Source organism: Ascaphus truei, chromosome 17, assembly GCF_040206685.1.
Source record: "Ascaphus truei isolate aAscTru1 chromosome 17, aAscTru1.hap1, whole genome shotgun sequence".
NCBI classification, from domain to species: domain Eukaryota; kingdom Metazoa; phylum Chordata; class Amphibia; order Anura; family Ascaphidae; genus Ascaphus; species Ascaphus truei.
The window spans coordinates 26,509,409-26,524,871 of record NC_134499.1 but is presented as its reverse complement, the minus strand read 5'-3'; the positions used below and the strand labels follow the sequence as shown (position 1 = coordinate 26,524,871).

General features: G+C 50.4%; 1 protein-coding gene across 3 annotated transcripts in view; it reads right to left on the bottom strand.

Moving 5' to 3' along the window:
* Window positions 1-7,268, bottom strand: part of MTMR14 (myotubularin related protein 14) — a 43,762-nt gene extending 36,494 nt beyond the window's left edge. For all 3 annotated transcript variants that reach the window (XM_075574369.1, XM_075574371.1, XM_075574370.1), the window contains exons 1-3: window positions 7,063-7,268; window positions 1,797-1,945; window positions 439-547 (exon numbers count right to left, since the gene is read on the bottom strand). In XM_075574369.1, coding sequence (XP_075430484.1) covers window positions 439-547; window positions 1,797-1,945; window positions 7,063-7,164 — 360 coding nt within the window. In that variant the 5' untranslated portion in view covers window positions 7,165-7,268. The remainder of the gene's footprint in view (window positions 1-438; window positions 548-1,796; window positions 1,946-7,062) is intronic.
* Window positions 7,269-15,463: the final 8,195 nt, after the last annotated feature.

Sequence of the window (15,463 nt, the reverse complement as noted above, 5' to 3'; positions counted from 1 at the left end):
ATTTGCACTGTCCGGCAATACGGAGTATGTAAACATGACACTTCCATGGTAAACTCTGCGGGCAGGACATCGCTATTTTGGAATCAATGATAAGAGATGCAAGAGGTGGCAGTAACTTTATCGTGTTGGTTTTCATAGAATACACATCAATGCAGATACTGCAAGCAGATATCACTATGTGCAAAGAACATTATAATATGTTAGAATGTGAAAACAACTGGGATCAAAACCTGTGACTCAAGGCAGAGTGTCTTGTAGTAAAGTATGAAACAAATCCATTTCCACCTTTAAAACCAACGTCGCAGTCACAGGTTCGTGTAAAGAAAGTAGCTAAGAGAAAATGCGCGCTGCTTAACAGGTTTTTAGTCCAACTGCAGAACTACACGTAATCAAGTCATTGTAAATAAGAGGACCGGAAGAATACACGGCATCGGTTACCTTTCCCTTGTACAGAATAACTGGACAGACAAAGCGCCCACGACATCGTGCCATCTTGCTGCGGTTGACAAGGTCCTGCAGCCTGCTGACCTGCACCGTGCTTTCAAACCTGCAATCCAAACCCTGCATATATGACAGCAGCCAACACCTGCTTACTAAAAAGCTTTAGATAGGAGCCGCATCACATCTCACGAGCCACAGACTCATCTGCTTTATAATCAAGTGATATATATTCTGCCATCTTTAGGTAGGTGCCCGAATACATACAACTCTATATGGCCGTGAGAACGAAGTTGAACTTGGATGTATGTCTTTTTTCAACCTCATCTACTATGTAACATCAGGTTCCAAGCCAGGGACAACAGGCTCAACCTGCAGGTGCTGAAAATGTCATCTGCAAAGCAGGGTGCCCGGTAAGACAGACTTAACGGGGCATGCCCGAACACCCTGCTTTGCTTAAAGGTGGATTGGCAGATTACATTTTCAGCACCTGCAGGTTATGCTGCTATGGTTCAGGACTTCTCCGTAGGGTTAGATAGAAGTTGCTAAATAAGCACTGCTGTTATTTCACTGATTAACCCAAAGAGTGCACCAGGTCATGCTTATATTTGGCTAAATATCTTGCATGTTTTCCTGAAGCCATAACTGCAGTCTCGGGAAACTGCAAAAAATTAAAAATAAGTGGCACCAAGTTAAAGATAAGCAGCGGTTTACAGGAGTCAGAGAAAAATATTCTACAGCGTCAACGATTTAATCATTGGAATACAGTCCAAATATCACTACTATTAGCGTGATACTTGCTTGCAATACAGTTGGACTTTTGAACAGCAGATTGCTGCTGCCCCCGTGACCAGCACAGATAATAATAACAGAGACATTACATGAGCTGCCAAGAGCTCTGAGAGCGATCTGACATGTGGGTTTTAACAGGGCCTCTGAATCTCTATTCATAGAGACATGCTGCCCCCTTTCTGCACAGTGCCTAACTCTAGTACTGCTATACTGGCGTGTGCGTGCCCTTATCTGCGCAGTTATCAGGCCCCGGGCAGCTTCTGTTGGTGCAATCTGGATCTATGTAGCACATTGATGATTGTGGTTGCTTGAGCAGACAGGAAAGGACACACACACAATGACATAAATCCAACTCTATTCTTCTTGGAGCCATTTTTCTCATGGACTACTTTAAAATCTCAATAATAAAATATAATATTAAAAGGCTTCATAGGCAACAAATAAGTAAGTAACAGTGGAGGGGGGGGGGAGGGGAAACTATTGCACCTGTTCGATAAATAGCTTTTTTTTCAGCTTTATACACAGAGTATTGTTTATCGCTCATTATTGCCCGTTTTTTTACATACGTGTGCTTATCATCCTCGGTGCTCTCGTACTCCAGGAAGACGATCTGCCGGGGGTAATGGCTGCACAGCTCGCCGTTTGGGTTCTGGATGAGGCTGTAGCAGTAATCTTTGCCGAACAAATCCAAACAGTGTTTCTCGATTCTCTCTACCTGAGACACGGGTAGGGGGGGGGGGGGGGGGGGGGTTGGAAGGAGACAAGCTCAGTAACAGAGGGAGCGGACGAGTTAAAAATGCAATCTCAGTAGGTCTAAAAAACAACATTTTGTAAAGAATTTAACAATCAAATGGTCTTCCTTAGACAAATATAGCTGCGCTGAAAGCAAATATTTGTCTTAGTTTGATGTGAACTTCTTATGGGTCTCTTCGTGGTAGACCATTTTTAGCCCACTTATTAGAGAGCTGAGAAAGAGGAGGCTTATTTATTTCTAACTTTTTATAACGTGCTACACACCAAGAGACTCAGTATTAGAGCGTGTGTGGGAACTAGGGGAGGATGCCCATTCCGGACCTACAACCGGCTTATGTTTTTCGCTTACCTGTGCAAACTTTTGTTGAAAGCATACCAGTGACATGAGACAAACAGGGAGTAGCCAGGGAAAAGTATAATGTGACCAGGTATCTTTACCACTCCCATCAACAACAATCAAGGTCTCTTTTTTTTTTTTTAATGCTAGATATACAAAAAAGCAAGAAACTTTAATAGCGTTTTGGGAAATAGTGCCAAGTATATGTGATATACTGCAAGTACCACTGGCACTGAGAGATCTCTATATATTTATATTTATCCAGTTATTTATATTATTTGTTATTTATATGATTACAACATGTATTACTACTGTGAAGCGCTATGTACATTTATGGCGCTATATAAAGACATACAAAACAATACAGAGATCTATCCCTCTACCTATGTATCTATTTTACTAGCTCCAAAAACAGTGAACCCTTCAAAATACAGCAACAACCATGATGAATTATGTCTTTATTGGGCTGTAATGCAGAATGTCCAGTTTGATGCAGGTAAAATGTGGTGTGTTTTTTGTTTTGTAATCACAAACCAACTCGGGTTAACAACAGACAACAATCAAAACCAATGTAGTCAAGAATATGATAATGATCACAGGGGGAAGTAGTGGGCAGTAAATATAGTGGAGGAAGACCACAGCTGCAATGATTATTTTAATCTCTGAGCCCTTTACAACGAAGAAATCTTTTAGAAGCCAGAACACAGTATCGTGACTCTACTCTGCTTCTTATTGCAACAGGTTTATTTCCAGTGATTGGGGAGTTAAAACCTGGGAAACGCTTAACATGTTTATGACAAACTAAGAGAGCATGAGGATAACAGCAAAAAGCTGACACAGATAAAAGGAAGGACCGGGACTTTAGCCTTTCACTTCCCTTGACGATAAAAAGACACAAAGTTGCACGGACAAAAAGGCAAAGCTCTAAAGACATTTATTTCACTAGTTATACATTGCCAGTCACATGAAAGACATCCTGCACTGATGCTGTACTTGACCTCTTGTTTGCATAAATATATGGATAGAACTGGAGAGACACGGGGAGAGAGAGACACGGGGAGAGAGAGACACGGGGAGGGAGAGACACGGGGAGGGAGAGACACGGGGAGGGAGAGACACGGGGAGGGAGAGACACGGGGAGGGAGAGACACGGGGAGGGAGAGACACGGGGAGGGAGAGACACGGGGAGGGAGAGACACGGGGAGAGAGAGACACGGGGAGAGAGAGACACGGGGAGAGAGAGACACGGGGAGAGAGAGACACGGGGAGAGAGAGACACGGGGAGAGAGAGACACGGAGAGACACACAGGGGCGGAGAGACACACAGGGACGGAGAGACGGACAGACACAGAGACGGACAGACACAGAGACGGAGAGACACAGAGACGGAGAGACACAGAGACGGAGAGACACAGAGACGGAGAGACACAGAGACGGAGAGACACAGAGACGGAGAGACACAGAGACGGAGAGACACAGAGACGGAGAGACACAGAGACGGAGATTTGAGTGTGGTTGATTTCCACTAAGCTTCAGAATGAGCCAGCAATGCATTTATCTGCGACGGAGCTACTGTTTCAACTTCAGGTTATACTACCGTATTGCTAAATAGGGATTATACTGTACTCAAAGTACTCTGCATATAGAATAGAAGTATCAACGTGGGACAGGAGAGAGGCATTTAACAGGGGGAGAGATGCTGAACACAGGATATGTGGTGTAACATTGTGAGAAAACACTTCTTCACTAAAGAGTTCAAATAGTACAGTAGAAAACAATGTCCTTGTAAAGAAAAGTAGACGAATTGCATAGATGCATACGATCTGGGGAATAAACTTTAGGAGGATTTTACTGCATGTGATAAGGGACCACTTGGTTATCTATTACCATTTTTTAAGCCTACTGTATATGTTCAAATACCATTTGAATCACTGCAGATCCGCCCAATTCAAAGTGAATAATGTAATCATCGCACATGAATGCAAGTCCCAACCAGTAAAATTGGAGCAATTTATAAATGTTTATATCAATTCAGTACGATAGTGGAGACAGAGATTGAAGAATTTTCAAATCAACCGTTAAGGAGCTCCCAATTTAGCTTTGACTTTCTTTCGACGGCCGTTCCCACAAGCTAAAAGAAAACCATGTCTTTGATTTGTGACTTTAACAATGTACAGTAAATAAAAATCACTTGTGAGCACAGTCACATGTCTCAGACAGGTCTGTAACCCTGCTTTTCTTCACCATTATCTGTTAGCATACAATGCTTCACCTGCAACCAGGGATTCTGGGTAATGACATGCAAATGAGCACACCGTCACCTTTTGCTTCATGTCCATTTTAACATGGACCCCTATAAGCTTATGCCTGCCGCATTACACAACTTTTCAGCAGTCTGGGTTACAGAAGCGCATGGCCAGTAAAACTTACTCACAGACAGCTCTTCAAACCCTTTTGGGCCCCCTAACTGTGAGGGAGGTTATACTTAGATGGGCGAATTTGCCCAAATCCACTTCCCGAACTTTCTCGCATTTTACCCCCAAGATCAGTTTCGCGGTGTAAAATCCACACGGATTTATCAAAATCTGGCATTTGATACAACCCGCAGATTGATTTGTAGAATTCAATCTGCGGATTCAGCCATCCGCCAACGGATTCCGCAGAGTATATTGGTAATAATAATAATAATAATAATCATTTTTTTTTAAATCGCCCTTTTTGAGATTGATCCGCGGACCAAAGGGAGCCAACCCGCCAAAACAATTCACCCATCTCTATTTATACGGTCTTTGCAATGTAAAGCTGGAATAGGTTTCAACCATACATTAAAGAAGTTATGGTGGGTAAAAGGAGTGACAAAAACGCTCCACTGTACAGTATGCAGCAAATACAAATATTTTCCATTTTTGTGTGCTCACAAGTGATTTTTATTTGCTGTACACTATACGTTGGAAGGTTTCTGTCACTTTTTGACACACCATAACTTATATAATGTGCGACTTTAACAAAATCTGCTTGAAGCGCCTTCGATTTCACAAGCGGGTAGTAACCCTCCCGAGGCCCCTAGTAACACCTTATTAAGGCTACGTCCCCGCTAGCGCTAGCTCGTTTCTGAACAGCGTGCGGGTTTGTTGCGAGGTCAGGTCTCACTCCGTCGGCCAAAAGGAAGTTGCAACGTCATCAGGAGATAACATGGCGACTTTCAAATGGTGACCTGTCAGGCAGTTTTTTTTTCGTGCCAAAAATGCCACACACAAAGAACGCCAAATCTCCCAGGAATGGAGGATGCCAGGAGGTCGATGGACCACAAATCAGGTAACAGCAAAAAAATAAATAAATATGAGAGAATATATATATATATATATATATATATATATATCTGCCTTCATATTTATATTCCCACATTATATTAACCAATCCCTAGGGTTAGGCAACAACTCCAGTCCTCAATGGTCACACACAGGTCAGGTTTTCAGGATATCCCTGCTTCAGCACACGTGGCTCAGTGGAAGACTTGCTGACTGGAGTTGCCCACCCTTGCCCTATAAAAACAAAAATAAGTACTGTCCTCATTAATCATAATTTAGATTGCAAGTTCCTGTAAGCAGGGAGATTTTTTACCTAATCGGGATAGTGAACAGACACTTTCATAGACTCTACATCTTTCACACCCAACCCAATGCTGTGTGGAAAATGTTGGCATCTTATAAACAAGGAAGTGTCTATTTACCAGGCAGTTGGATCTATATAACCTCCTTCCTCTCACTTATTTCCCACCAATGATTTCCTCACAGATTATTAGGACAGAGAGGGCATATTATGTTTAGGGTTAGACTAGCATATTATGTTTAGGGTTAGACTAGCATATTATGTTTAGGGTTAGACTAGCATATTATGGTTAGGGTTAGACTAGCATATTATGGTTAGGGTAAGGTTGAACGTCATATTTGTATTTTTCTACCAATTAAATAAGGCTGAAACAAGTGCCTTATTTAACCGGCTCACCGGGTAAATAGCCTCTACATATAAAACAAATAACGCAAAATAATTCCATTAGAAAATACATACTGTCCAGGTACAAATACTAACAGTAATAATACAAAAGTCATATAATTACAGTAAAATATAAAATCTCCACAGCCAAAGGGTCCCGCAGCTCAACGCATTGCAGGTTGCTATGCAAAAGAACTTTGCCAGCAACAATACTTATAATAATACTCATTGTTAATGTTAATGTAACAATTAGAGCAATGATCACGATAAACAGCAATAACTACTAAAATAGACAATTCGGAGCAATCATTGATAATAACTGCGACAGTAATAATTAAGAGTATTTTTAATATATTACATTCATAGTGATACTAATAAAAATGTGGTAATTAAAGAATACAGCAATACTTACACTATGAATATAATAGAGCAGTCACATTGATAGTAGACAGCAATAGTATTAATAATAGCAATAAATGAGTAATAAATATAATAATGTAATATTATTTTATTGTAATAAATGAGTAATAAATACAATAATGTAATATTATTTTATAATAATATTGTATATGTTATTTTAATAAATGAGTAATAAATATAATAATGGGGAAGGTGTCATGCTGTTGCAGTGACAGGGGAGGGCGGTGTTGCAGTTGGATTCCCTCTCACATCCCTCCTTAGGTTCCTATCCCCCGGGCCCTGGTTCCGGTTCTCCCTCATCTCCCGGGACCGGTACCGAGTCTCTTTACCTTTGGGCTTCCGTCTTTGGCCCGAAACTGAGCCCGGGAGAACTCTTCCAGCAGCTCCCCCAGCCTGTCCGAACGGCCAAGGCCCTCCGGCAGCGAGACCATAGCGACCCCCTGATCAGAGGGTGCGGCCCATCCCACCCCCGCCAGCACCGGAGCCCCAACCTGACATGACAGCCGTTGCACCGCGCTCCTGGTGATGTCACGGCGACCTGTCATCTGCGCACGCTGATGACGTAAAGGGCAGCTCCAACCGCCATCTTGGTAGTGGAAAGAAATTGGTATCACACATACGCCCATTTTTTTGTGTCCTGTTTGGGAAAATATTGATTGGTTAAGTTTTTTTTTAATTTTATTTTTATAATTACAGTAGAGAATTGTCAAAGGGGGAGGGGCAGGGCTGCTGCATGGAGCAGAAAGGTGTGTGCCTGTGTGTCTGTGTGTCTCTGTGTCTCTGTGTCTCTGTGTCTCTGTGTCTCTGTGTCTCTGTGTCTCTGTGTCTCTGTGTCTCTGTGTCTCTGTGTCTCTGTGTCTCTCACACACCTTTCACCATTGTGTTCAGTATTTTTGCAGATGCCGCCTGACAACCCTGCTTGAGGGATCCTGACGGGAGATAGTAAAATGTGTCAAATGTTTTTACATATTTGCTAATCTGGCGAATAATTATCCAAAATATAAAATTCGCATAATTTACCGTAATCAGAATAACCAATCGCCAAACATCACTGATTTCGCCTGTGGATTGTGTATGTGTCATAAAGTTGTGTGAATATTTGTTGGGAGTTTTTTTATCTTTCTAACTTTTATCAAGTTTGGTGATTTTCATAAAGTCTCAGATAAAGTTGGTTGGTTATTTATTTTGAGCTTTTAATTATCACTGTTCTCCCTAACAAAAGAAATTAAATTAGTAACAGACCATACTAGTGTACTGTACTCTGTAAATAGCTATTCCTTCTTTTTCGTAAAACCTTCCTTTGATGTACTCTTACTGCGCCGGTGGTTACCATTGAAGCCTCTGGTGGCCATTTTAAAATCCCAGCTATTCATGCAACTGACCTTTCTGTGGTGTAGATCAAAAAATAATTTTGTCTTGTATACAATATGCTGTGAAACTGCCTCCCAGGGCTGAAGAAGAGTTCAACTGAATGGGGTGGCAATCTTCTCCAGCACTGGGAAGAGGCTTTACAACCTATTGGTTATGCTGCATCCAGAGAAGGACAGTCAGCGCTGAGCCGTGCGGACTCTCCGCGATGAGCCCGTCATCCTCAATGAGAATGTCTTGAGAGGGGGCTCCCGCGAGCGTCCGCAGGCGTGCTGAGGCGCAGGGATTTTCAGCCAACAGCAGAACCTGTTTCTGAGCGCCCTGTCGGCTGAAAACCTCCAATCAGAGCAAAGCAGCGTCAACGTAACGGCGCCGTGACGTCGGCGCTTCGTGGGCTATTGGTCCAGTGACGTCAGTGCACCGCCTCCCCCCGCCACCCGATCACGCACGCTGGTTCGTCTGCTAGTTCATGCAATCGCTCCTGATTGCGCAGGCGAGCCTCAGCGTGAGCGCGGAGGAGTGCTGACTGCTAAACTATGGACGCAGCCTCGGTGCCTTTGAACAGGCAGCATCGCTGAACAGTTTTTGTCACTAAGCAGCTCAGATTGCTGCTTTAGCCTCTACAATGCCAAAGTGCGGACGCCTCTGACAGATTCCTAGCTGCTGCCTTTCGGACCTGTGAAGCGATATCCCCTCTTGGAGACAGAACACCAGCTCAGGGTAGCCGAGGGCTTCCTTCCACGTGCCTGCAAGAGACAGATTATTCTCCGCCGCTTGTTCACGCCTCACCGGATCTGTCTCACCGAGCGGTTCTGACACTGCAGTGGCAAAGACACTTGTCTTAATCTGCCACAAAATGCCCACGATGTTTTGCAAGAGCTAGCCAGTGACTAGGGACATATGTATAGGGAGGCGTGGGGAGGGGTCCCCCATTTAAATTTCAGATAAGGTGGAAAAACTGCATTTTATTTGTGATTGAGGGTCACCTCTTTTGCTTAATCTGTTGTGCACTCAGGTAACAATGTGGGGACATTCTACATACATTGGCCATTATTTACTAAACCATAACACACCTCACGGCCCCTTCACTTGAAAAAAGCAGACTAGTTTTCCATGTATGCCATATGGTAGCCGGTCCCAAGACAGATGCTGGACCATTAGCTGAGCTGCCGACATATCCCCCCATTTCCCATGATAGCCAAAGTACAAAGTGTCATCCCAAAGAGACCCCCCAAGGCTCATATGTCCTTAGCAGCCCTAAGACTCTATGACCTTGCACAAGTGCATCAACCAGAAGATGTAGCTTTTCTGATGTATATTCATGTTTGTTATTTTTGACACATTTTGCAGCCAAGAGCGACTTGGTGCTACAACTGTTCAGAGATATTCTCTGTAAAGTATATAAAGTTGAAGTAGCATATTTTCATTCTACTGCCACATGCTTAATTTAGGATTTCACAGCTACTTGGTACCATTTGTCCTATGGACTTTATTTAATATACCGTTTGTTTCCCTGTGGAGCATGTTATTTAATATATACTAGCTGAGAGACCCGGCGTTGCCCGGGATGTAAATGCGTAATAGGTAGTATTATTTATAAATTGTGGAACAATAGGTGAGTATTTGTTGTAAAGGTTGGATAATAATATTGAAAAGAAAGATGGAAGAAAATGTAATACGATGTTGTATAAAAATGGTTTATTGTAACCACACCACAGTACAATGTATATTTTGGTGCCATAAGTGATGTAAAAATGTGAGGCGTGTGTCCTGCTAGGGTGTGAGGCGGCGGGTGGCGCGTGGGTTGTGAGTGCTGTCTGTGAGTGGGGGTCCTGCTAGGGTGTGAGGCGGCGGGTGGCGCGTGGGTTGTGAGTGCTGTCTGTGAGTGGGGGTCCTGCTAGGGTGTGAGGCGGCGGGTGGCGCGTGGGTTGTGAGTGCTGTCTGTGCGTGGGGGTCCTGCTAGGGTGTGAGGCGGTGGGACAGTGATGTCGGTGCGTAGGGGCGGGAGGCAGCAGGTGTGTGTGGCGGCAGGTATGTGTCGAGTGTGGCGGGTATCTGTTGAGTGCGTGCAGCGGCTGTGAGGCGGTGGGTGAAAGGCAGAGGCGGCCGGAGTAAGGGCGGGTGAAAGGCAGAGGCGGGGGTGGGGAGGCGGTAAGGCGGGCAGGAAGGCGAAGGGCGGCGGGAAGGGGAGGAGGGGGTGGTGGAGGGAGGCAAGGGGTGGAGGAGGGGGGGCAAGGGGTGGAGGAGGGGGGCAAGGGGTGGAGGAGGGGGGAAGGGTTAGAGGAGGGGGGAAGGGTTAGAGGAGCGGGGGGGGGGAAGGGTTAGAGGAGCGGGGGGGGGGGAAGGGTTAGAGGAGCGGGGGGGGGAAGGGTTAGAGGAGGGGGGGGAAGGGGTGGGAGGGGGTGGGAGGGGGGTGGAGGGGAGGGGAGGGGGGGTGGAGGGGAGCGGAGGGGGGGGTGGAGGGGAGCGGAGGGGGGGGGTGGAGGGGAGCGGAGGGGGGGGTGGAGGGGAGCGGAGGGGGGGGAAAGGGGAGCGGAGGGGGGGAAAGGGGAGCGGAGGGGGGGGAAAGGGGAGCGGAGGGGGGGGAAAGGGGAGCGGAGGGGGGGAAAAGGGGAGCGGAGGGGGGGAAAAGGGGAGCGGAGGGGGGGAAAAGGGGAGCGGAGGGGGGGAAAAGGGGAGCGGAGGGGGGGAAAGGTGAGCGGAGGGGGGGAAAGGGGAGCGGAGGGGGGGAAAGGGGAGCGGAGGGGGGGGAAAGGGGAGCGGAGGGGGGGGAAAGGGGAGCGGAGGGGGGGGAAAGGGGAGCGGAGGGGGGGGAAAGGGGAGCGGAGGGGGGGGAAAGGGGAGCGGAGGGGGGGGAAAGGGGAGCGGAGGGGGGGAAAGGGAGCGGAGGGGGGGAAAGGGGAGCGGAGGGGGGGGAAAGGGGAGCGGAGGGGGGGGGAAGGGGAGCGGAGGGGGGGGGGAAAGGGGAGCGGAGGGGGGGGAAAGGGGAGCGGAGGGGGGGGGAAAGGGGAGCGGAGGGGGAGGCGGTGGGAAGGGGGGGGAGGCGGTGGGAAGGGGGGGGGAGGCGGTGGGAAGGAGGGGGGAGGCGGTGGGAAGGGGGGGGGGAGGCGGTGGGAAGGGGGTGGGGAGGCGGTGGGAAGGGAGGCGGTGGGAAGGGAGGCGGTGGGAAGGGGCGGTGGGAAGGGGCGGTGGGAAGGGGGGGGGCAGTGGGAAGGGGGGGGGCGGTGGGAAGGGGGGAGGGGAGGCGGTGGGAAGGGGGGGGGAGGCGGTGGGAAGGGGGAGGGGAGGTGGTGGACAGGAGGGGGGGGCAGTGGACAGGAGGGGGATGCAGTGGACAGGAGGGGGGGGGCAGTGGACAGGAGGGGGGGGCAGTGGACAGGAGGGGGGGGGCAGTGGACAGGAGGGGGGGGCAGTGGACAGGAGGGGGATGCAGTGGACAGGAGGGGGGGGCAGTGGACAGGAGGGGGGGGCAGTGGACAGGAGGGGGGGCAGTGGACAGGAGGGGGGGGCAGTGGACAGGAGGGGGGGGGCAGTGGACAGGAGGGGGATGCAGTGGACAGGAGGGGGGGGGCAGTGGACAGGAGGGGGGGCAGTGGACAGGAGGGGGGGGCAGTGGACAGGAGGGGGGGCAGTGGACAGGAGGGGGGGGGCAGTGGACAGGAGGGGGGGAGCAGTGGACAGGAGGGGGGGGCAGTGGACAGGAGGGGGGGGCAGTGGACAGGAGGGGGGGCAGTGGACAGTGGACAGGAGGGGGTGGACAGTGGACAGGAGGGGGGGGCAGTGGACAGTGGACAGGAGGGGGTGGACAGTGGACAGGAGGGGGGGGGCAGTGGACAGGAGGGGGGGGCAGTGGACAGGAGGGGGGGCAGTGGACAGGAGGGGGGGGGGCAGTGGACAGGAGAGGGGGGGCAGTGGACAGGAGAGGGGGGGCAGTGGACAGGAGAGGGGGGGCAGTGGACAGGAGATGGGGGGGCAGTGGACAGGAGAGGGGGGGCAGTGGACAGGAGAGGGGGGGCAGTGGACAGGAGAGGGGGGGCAGTGGACAGAAGGGGGGGGCTGTGGACAGGAGAGGGGGGCAGTGGACAGGAGAGGGGGGGCAGTGGACAGGAGAGGGGGGGCAGTGGACAGGAGGGGTGGGGCTGTGGACAGGAGGGGGGGCTGTGGACCGGAGGGGGGGGGCTGTGGACAGGAGGGGGGGGGCAGTGGACAGGAGGAGGGGGGGCAGTGGACAGGAGGGGGGGCAGTGGACAGGAGGGGGGGCAGTGGACAGGAGAGGGGGGGCAGTGGACAGGAGGGGTGGGGCTGTGGACAGGAGGGGGGGGCTGTGGACCGGAGGGGGGGGGCTGTGGACAGGAGGGGGGGGCAGTGGACAGGAGGAGGGGGGGCAGTGGACAGGAGGGGGGCAGTGGACAGGAGGGGGGGCAGTGGACAGGAGGGGGGGCAGTGGACAGGAGGGGGGGCAGTGTCACACACACACACACACACACACGCGACACCTACCTGTACTTCCGGCCGCCGCCATCTTCTCACTCGGCGCCGCGAGGGAGGAAGGGGGTCCGCCATCTTACGCGCCGCGTGGCAGCCTGTTCCCACGCCGGGGAGGGAGGTGAGTGTAGCGGGAGGGAGTGGTGTGTAGCGGGAGGGAGTGGTGTGTAGCGGGAGGGAGTGGTGAGTGGAGCGCGAGGGAATGGAGCGGGAGGGTGGTGAGTGGAGCGGGAGGGAGTGGAGCGGGAGGGAATGGAGCGCGAGGGAGGAAGGGGGTCATCCATCTTAGGCGCCGCGTGGCAGCCTGCCTGTTCCCCCGCCGGGGAGGGAATGGAGCGGGAGGGAGTGGTGTGTAGCGGGAGGGAGTGGTGTGTAGCGGGAGCTACACTGTGTGAGGTAGCGGGATAGGGGGAGGGACATTGGTGGCATGGTGTAGCGGGGTAGGGGGCCTCACGGTCTGGTTGCGGTAGGGAGCTGTGTGAGGTGCAGGAGATGAGGCGTGCTGTGCGGTTCGCGGGAGCTACACTGTGTGAGGTGGCGGGATAGGGGGAGGGACATCGTTGCCATGGTGTGTGAGTGGAGGCCGCGGCCTCGCGGTCCGGTTGCGGGAGGAGATGTGTGGCGTGGAGGGGAGGGGGGGTTTGAAGAGGCAGTCTGCAGTGTTTGGTGTTGTGTGAATGTGTGTGTGTGCTGTGTTTGTGCGTTGTGTGTAGATTCTGTACCTGATTCGGCAGTCTGTGGTAGCAGACGTGAAGGTTTTGATAGCTGTGAAGCGTGGCCCCAGAGCAGGTTGAGGATTAGAGGATTAGGTGTTGCAAAAGCAAAGCGTTCCCAAAACTCAGTGAGGGGTGGGACAGTGTGGAAGTATTAGGGCAGTGGTTCCCAAACTTTTTCGGTTCAAGGCTCCCCAAGGCAATCAGAATTTTTTCAAGGCTCCCCAAGGCGATCAGGATTTTTACGCGGCGCCCAAAGTAAAAACAAAGGTGTACATACATACATAGGTGTACAAACATACCTAACAGTTGCAGTGCGCAGTTGGTGTCTCTCTCAGACACTCTCACTCTCTCTCACACACTCTAACTCTCTCTGACCTCACTCTCTCTCTCTCTGACCTCTCTCTGACCGCACTCTCTCTCTCTGACCTCACTCTCTCTCCTCACTCTCTCTCTCAGAACTCTCTCTCTCTGACCTCACACTCTCTCTCTCTGACCTCACACTCTCTCTCTCTGACCTCACACTCTCTCTCTCTCTCTGACCTCTGACCTCACATTCTCTCTGACCTCCCTCTCTCTCTCTGACCTCACACTCTCTCTGACCTCACACTCTCTCTCTCTCTGACCTCACACTCTCTCTGACCTCACATTCTCTCTGACCTCCCTCTCTCTCTGACCTCACACTCTCTCTCTCTGACCTCACTCTCTCTCTCTCTGACCTCACTCTCTCTCTCTCTGACCTCACTCTCTCTCTCTCTGACCTCACTCTCTCTCTCTGACCTCACTCTCTCTCTCTCTCTCTCTGACCTCACTCTCTCTCTCTGACCTCACTCTCTCTCTCTCTCTCTCTCTCTCTCTCTCTCTGACCTCACTCTCTCTCTCTCTGACCTCACTCTCTCTCTCTCTGACCTCACTCTCTCTCTCTCTGACCTCACTCTCTCTCTCTCTCTCTCTGACCTCACTCTCTCTCTCTCTCTCTGACCTCACTCTCTCTCTGACCTCACTCTCTCTCTCCCTGACCTCACTCTCTCTCTCTCTGACCTCACTCTCTCTCTCTCTCTGACCTCACTCTCTCTCTCTCTGACCTCACTCTCTCTCTCTCTGACCTCACTCTCTCTCTCTCTCTCTCTCTGACCTCACTCTCTCTCTCTCTGACCTCACTCTCTCTCTCTCTCTCTGACCTCACTCTCTCTCTCTCTCTGACCTCACTCTCTCTCTGACCCCCCTCTCTCTCTCTCTCTCTCTGACCTCACTCTCTATGACCTCTCTCTCTCTCTCTGACCTCACTCTCTCTCTCTCTCTGACCTCACTCTCTCTCTGACCCCCCTCTCTCTCTCTCTCTCTCTGACCTCACTCTCTATGACCTCACTCTCTCTCTATGACCTCACTCTCTCTCTCTCTCTGACCTCACACTCTCTCTCTCTCTGACCTCACTCTCTCTCTCACCTCACTCTCTCTCTCACCTCACTCTCTCTCTCTCTGACCTCACTCTCTCTCTCTCTCTCTCTCTCTGACCTCACTCTCTCTCTCTCAGACACACACAAATAAATACACACATAAATACACACACACACACACACACAAATACACACACACACACAAATAAATACACACACACACACAAATAAATACACACAGATACACACACACTGATGCAGATACACACACACACACAAATAAATACACACAGATACGGGGGGGTGGGGGAGGGTATGGCTGAACGGGGAGGTCAGTGCTGCGGGGGGCCTGTGCCACGTGGGGGGAGGGCCGGTGTGCTGCGGGGGAGGGAGGGGGGGGGTGACGCTGCAGTGCTGCTGGGAGACATCTGTCTCCCGGTGCTGCTCCTCCAGCGTGAGCGCCGGGCCTCCCTCTCTCAGCGTAGGCAGCTCAGCGTCGCTGAGCCGGGCTGAACAGATGCACAAAGCCCCTGCATCTGTAATCAACGCGGCTATAGTTCCTCCGGCCTGGGACATAGTAAGCGCTTAGGTGCTGCTGCTCGCTCTTGCTTGCTGCCGCTCGCTCTACCAGGAGCTTTTTGGTGTCCTGGCAGAGGAGACAGCAAGCGCGCTTGGGAGGCGGGTATCACTGTGTGTGTTTGTCACTTGGTAGCTGTGTGTGTGTGTGTATATTATATAATATTTTAAACATTTAAAAAAAAAAGACA